This window comes from Camelina sativa, chromosome 14 (genome assembly GCF_030686135.1).
Source record: "Camelina sativa cultivar CO46 ecotype springtype chromosome 14, ASM3068613v1".
NCBI classification, from domain to species: domain Eukaryota; kingdom Viridiplantae; phylum Streptophyta; class Magnoliopsida; order Brassicales; family Brassicaceae; genus Camelina; species Camelina sativa.
In genome coordinates this window covers 11753855-11758913 of record NC_141893.1, presented here as the reverse complement: position 1 = coordinate 11758913, position 5059 = coordinate 11753855, and the positions used below count along the sequence as shown (strand labels likewise).

The window sequence follows — 5059 nt, the reverse complement described above, 5'->3', positions numbered from 1 at the left end:
CATAACAACTCAATCTAATATTTATAATACAAAACAATAAATATTAAAAACTAAGACTATACAGTGCGAGTTAAAATATCTCGGGACGGAGTTATAAAGCGGGATGAGTTTTGTTGATATTTATAAAAATTTAAAATATCATTAATTTGGTGTTAAACGGGTAAAACATCATTTCATCATTTTGTTAATACTATCAGTATCCGAGAATAGACATATCTAATTAAATTGATTAATAAATATTATGTAAAAAAAAATATATTGCAGTATTATATGGTTTAAACTTTAAACCATAAAATTAACAATTATTATATAATTATAACATATTTAACCAATAAATACAATTTATAATTTCAATTTTTTAGTTATAAATAATTTGTCCCGCGGTGTACCGCGGGTCATAATCTAGTAAAATGATATTTTCGCTAAAAATAAAAAATATCATATTTATATCTTTACATTATATTAAAAAAAATGAATTGATAATATGATTTTTTAAAAATGTGAACTTAATATTGGAAAATATTTAACATCAAAGAAGTATTATAATTCTTCATATTTTCATATCCTGATATTATTTTAGAATGAAATTAATTGATGTTATTTTGAAATAAAATGAATTGATAATATGACCTAAAATACTGTGAACTAAATATTCGAAATATTTAACAACAAAATATTATAGTTTTTCATATTTCTATATCTTGATATTTTAAAAAAATGAAATTAATTGATCTAAATTTTATTTATTAATATTGTATTATTTAGTTCCAAACAAATGTCTATCTCATGATAATATTATGGTATATATAAAATATTGATAAATGATACCTCACTAATATATATATATATATATATATATATATATATATATATATATATAGTTACTAAATGAGTATTGAAAAATGATAGGATATCTTTTTAGTATAAAAGGATAATTAAATTTATTGAATATAGAAATAATGTATTTAAATTTGAGAAGAATAACATATGTCAAAAGAATAAAGTGTCACTTGTTAGCTTATTAGAGTATGAGTATGAAGAAATCTTATATAAGTTTATTTATGTTGTATTATTTACGACCTAACAAATGATATATAATATTATGGTATATATAAAATATTGATAAATGATACCACATTAGAAAATATATAATTACTAAATGGATATTGAAAAATGATAGGATACTTTTTAGTATGAATGTATTATTAAATTTATTAAATATAAAAAGTAATGTATTTAAATTTAAGAAAAATAACATATGTTAAAATAATAGTGTCACTTGTCAACTTATTAGAATATGAGTTTTATCAACTTATTAGAATATGAATTTGAAGAAACATTACTTTATTATATAAGAGGTATGATTAGTTTATTTGACAACAATTTGATTATATTATATGTTATTAAAACATGTGTAAAATTAATGCATTTAGAAATAAAGTAAAGGAAGATCAATTAGATTACTATCCCATCTACCTGTTATTTTTTTTTGCGTTTGTTTTAGACCAGTCTTAAGCAAAGCAAATAGAAAACATAACTAAATACTCTAGGGTGACGGTTAGAAAATTGACGAATCTCTTTTATAAAGTAATCAACTTAGATATTGGATTTAAACATAATAGAATACAATCACGCGCAACGCTCTGGTCTCATTCCTAGTAAAGACAGTGAAATGAATAGAACAAAAAATTTATACAAATTCACTTATTGAGAATGTATCATCAAACTAGACTGTCTAAATTATTTTCCACAAATCTTTGACTATCTTAATGATCGACGATTCTTATAATATCGTATACAATTTAGAAACAAACAATGATCTTTAAAATTATCCTCAATCAACAACTAACACCTACATATAAAAGCTCCCGTTAAAGAACAACAAGTAGACGTTAGACATAAGAACAACAAATAACAAACCTAAGATAATTTTTCAGAACACAAAAATATAGAATATTAATAAATCTAAAATATGATAATATTATTATAAAAATTATTTCGCACATCGCGCGTTCTTACTCTAGTTATAACTTTTGTATTTAACTGTATCATAAATAAGCCCAAGTAAGCCAACATTTGCCGGTAGAATCAGAACAAATTATTCACCAAAACAAACCACATCATTTGAAAAAATACTACCCGGATCCTATCTCTTATCTCTAGTGCATCTAAGTTGAGCAGCTAACATTTGCGGTAGAAGTAGAACAAACCATTCACCAAAACAAACCAAATCATTTGAAACATACTTAAAGTTACTTATAAATTATAGAGCACGCATAACTATCAAAGTTAATCCAACATACATAAAATTATAGTGCATTTAAAGTAGTGTACTTAAAAACAAAAAATTATACTATAAAAAAGACTTGAAAATAAGCATAAGTTAAGCCAAGGTTTGCCAGCAAGAAGAACAATCCATTCACCAAGGCGGTATCACTAAATTAGAAATAGAAGCAGGGATACGGTACTCTTCTCCTGCACGTCCTCGGCTTCTTGCACTTTGGCTAAACAAAGTTGTAGTTTTTCATTAAGAAACACAGAATTCTAAAAATTAGAAATCTCAACGTTAAAGGATGTTAAAACTTGCCTGGTTGTTCCACTACCAGCGTTGGAAGCATTCGTCGGACGAGGCAACCAGTCCAACATCTGTTTGAAAAAAAAAGTCAAAATCAGGAAAACAAAAGAAAGGGAAAAAAAGGTTGATTCGACTAAACAAATAGTAAAAGACAATAACAAAAAAGTATTGATACAACAAGTAAATCCGGTTTTGGCTAGGATGCTTGGTTACCTTCCGTTGGTGTGCTCTACCAGAGAGATGCGTGGTTAAATTTTCATAGCCTTGGAAAGCATGACCATGGCAGCATACTGAGCAAAACCAGCAGGCAGATTCACCCGTTTCATTGCCCTTATCCTCCTCAAGTGCTGCTGAATCTGCCAGAAGTACACTTCCAAGAGTATCACGAACATCAACGTTGCATATTCCATTGTGGAGAAAAAGATCAGAGGCCATAGGGGTTATGACAATGATATTAAGTGGAGGTCGTCTACTGAGCGCGAGCTCAAAAACAGTATTCTGAAGGGCAGAGGAACCTGTTTCAGAAACTAAAGACTTGAGACTCTCTCTATTCATCAAGGATCGATAAATGTAGAAAAGCACAAGGATGAGAGAAGATATTAACCGTAGGTGACGTTATGAAGAACAACGATTCCAGTGGAAGAGACAGCTCGTAGGGTATCTTCAGGAACGTCTGAAAGTAGGCCAACGGCAACGATGGAGAAAGGGCCAGGGTAGCGAGAACTCTCCAAAAACCGTTTAATACACGGACCGACAAGACGAGGATTAAAGCCATGGGGAACAGGACACTTATTGATGTCCCAAAGCACTTTGGTTAATACATCCTCCTCCTGGTCCGAGGACTGATCCAACGGCTCCTTGGAAAGAAAAAAAAAGCATGAGGTCAAATGAATTCAGAAAGCTAAAACGTTATCAGATATTAGAACACGATTTTCTCACCATGAAAGTAACATTGGCCGGATGAGAATCAAGGGGAGCTGAGGGAACACACCGAGGAGGATTGGGCAACCAGGACAATATCTGCTTGAACAATAAATGCAAACATTGGGGTCAAAACTAGAAAAAAGATAGTTAAGACAAAAGACAAAATGTAATGATTAGGCTATAGTATCCTTGATGATTACCTTCTACTGATGTTCTTCAGTCGAGAGATGGGCGGTGAAATTGTCAAAGCCTTGGCTAGGAGGGTTACGGCGGCATACTAAGCACTCCCAGTAGGGAGAGTCAGCTGTTTCCTCCTCCGGTACCACCGAATCTGCGTGGAAAAAAGAAGGTAGCCACGTGAGCAACAAACATATTTACTGGACTGTGAGAGAGAGAGATAGAGCAAACACACACACCTGATGATGACAGAAGATCACAGAACTTCGGCTGAAGTAAGTTGTATCCCTTATATCTTCGTATGTAGTTAGATATTTCAAGGTCGGGATCAGATAAAGCAATAATGGTAGCTGGACGTGGATTCTTGATAGTAAAGTCACAAATAAATGACAAAATATTCATGAAATCTGTTTCAGAAACACTAAAGAGGTGAGACTCGCTCTCTATTCAATCAAAGATAGAATATAACGATTGACAAGATAGAGAGAGATGTTAACCGTAATCAGGGACGTTAGTAAGAGCAATTCCAGTGGAATAGACTCCTCTCAGGATGTCATTAGGAACGTTGTCTAGTACGCCAAAGGCAAGGATGCTGAGAGGACCACGGTAGCCATACTTCTGCAACAACTGTTTGATACACGGAACGATCCGACGACGATCAAAGCCATCGGGAAGCGGACACTTGGTCATGTCCCAAAAGACCGCTGTTAAAGCTACAGCCTCCTCCGGCGAAGCCTCCTTCATAGAACCTAACAAAATCAAAATTTTCAAGATCGGCTAATCGTTTCTAAGAAACGGTAAGAGATAAGAAGCCATGAATTTTACCTGAGGGAAAAGCAGGGAAGCGGAAAGGACTCGTCATCGGACTAGGGTTTCGATATCCTTGATTGTAGCAAATTCGTTTGTATATATAATTACACGGCGGGAGACAGGAGGCGGTTTATAATGGATTTCTAATGGATTTCGTTTTAAGAATCTATATGTATACTCTCTTCTCCTTCCAGCAATGATATATATATATTTTTTTTTATTACAAATACTATTTTCAATATTTATTTATTACATATTTATTATTTATAATTAATAATAATAAAAAATAAAGAAAAAAAAAACAAATTTTGTAATATTAAAAACAGTAATACAAATTTGTTTTAGTAAATAATAAAAACTAAAATGAATTAAGTTACATAAATGATTAATTTTTAAAATAGTAAAATTAATACTATGATTTTGTTTTAGTAATGTTATTATGCAAATTTTAACCAAAAAATTATCATATTCCAATAAATAATAATAAATAATTATATAAAAATGAATTAAGTAACATAAATGAAAAAAAATAAAATAGTAAAATTAATACTATAAATTTGTATTAGTAATAAT

General features: G+C 30.6%; 1 protein-coding gene across 1 annotated transcript; it reads right to left on the bottom strand.

The window, feature by feature from the left end:
* Positions 1 to 2233: 2233 nt before the first annotated feature.
* On the bottom strand, positions 2234 to 4666 carry LOC147928077 (uncharacterized). The gene is made up of 9 exons (XM_087486576.1): positions 4502 to 4666; positions 4174 to 4425; positions 3916 to 4083; positions 3700 to 3830; positions 3515 to 3595; positions 3180 to 3432; positions 2789 to 3090; positions 2588 to 2646; positions 2234 to 2504 (listed from the first exon to the last, which is right to left on the bottom strand). The coding sequence occupies exons 5-9, from the start codon at positions 3515 to 3517 to the stop codon at positions 2420 to 2422; spliced, it is 702 nt and encodes a 233-aa protein (XP_087342702.1). The 5' UTR covers positions 3518 to 3595; positions 3700 to 3830; positions 3916 to 4083; positions 4174 to 4425; positions 4502 to 4666; the 3' UTR covers positions 2234 to 2419.
* Positions 4667 to 5059: the final 393 nt, after the last annotated feature.

Coding starts and splice junctions, on each gene's coding strand:
- LOC147928077 (XM_087486576.1), bottom strand. Junction 2,647..2,788: donor GTAGAGCACACCAACGGAAG/GTAACCAAGCAT, acceptor TTTTTCAAACAG/ATGTTGGACTGGTTGCCTCG. Junction 2,505..2,587: donor GCTGGTAGTGGAACAACCAG/GCAAGTTTTAAC, acceptor AACTTTGTTTAG/CCAAAGTGCAAGAAGCCGAG.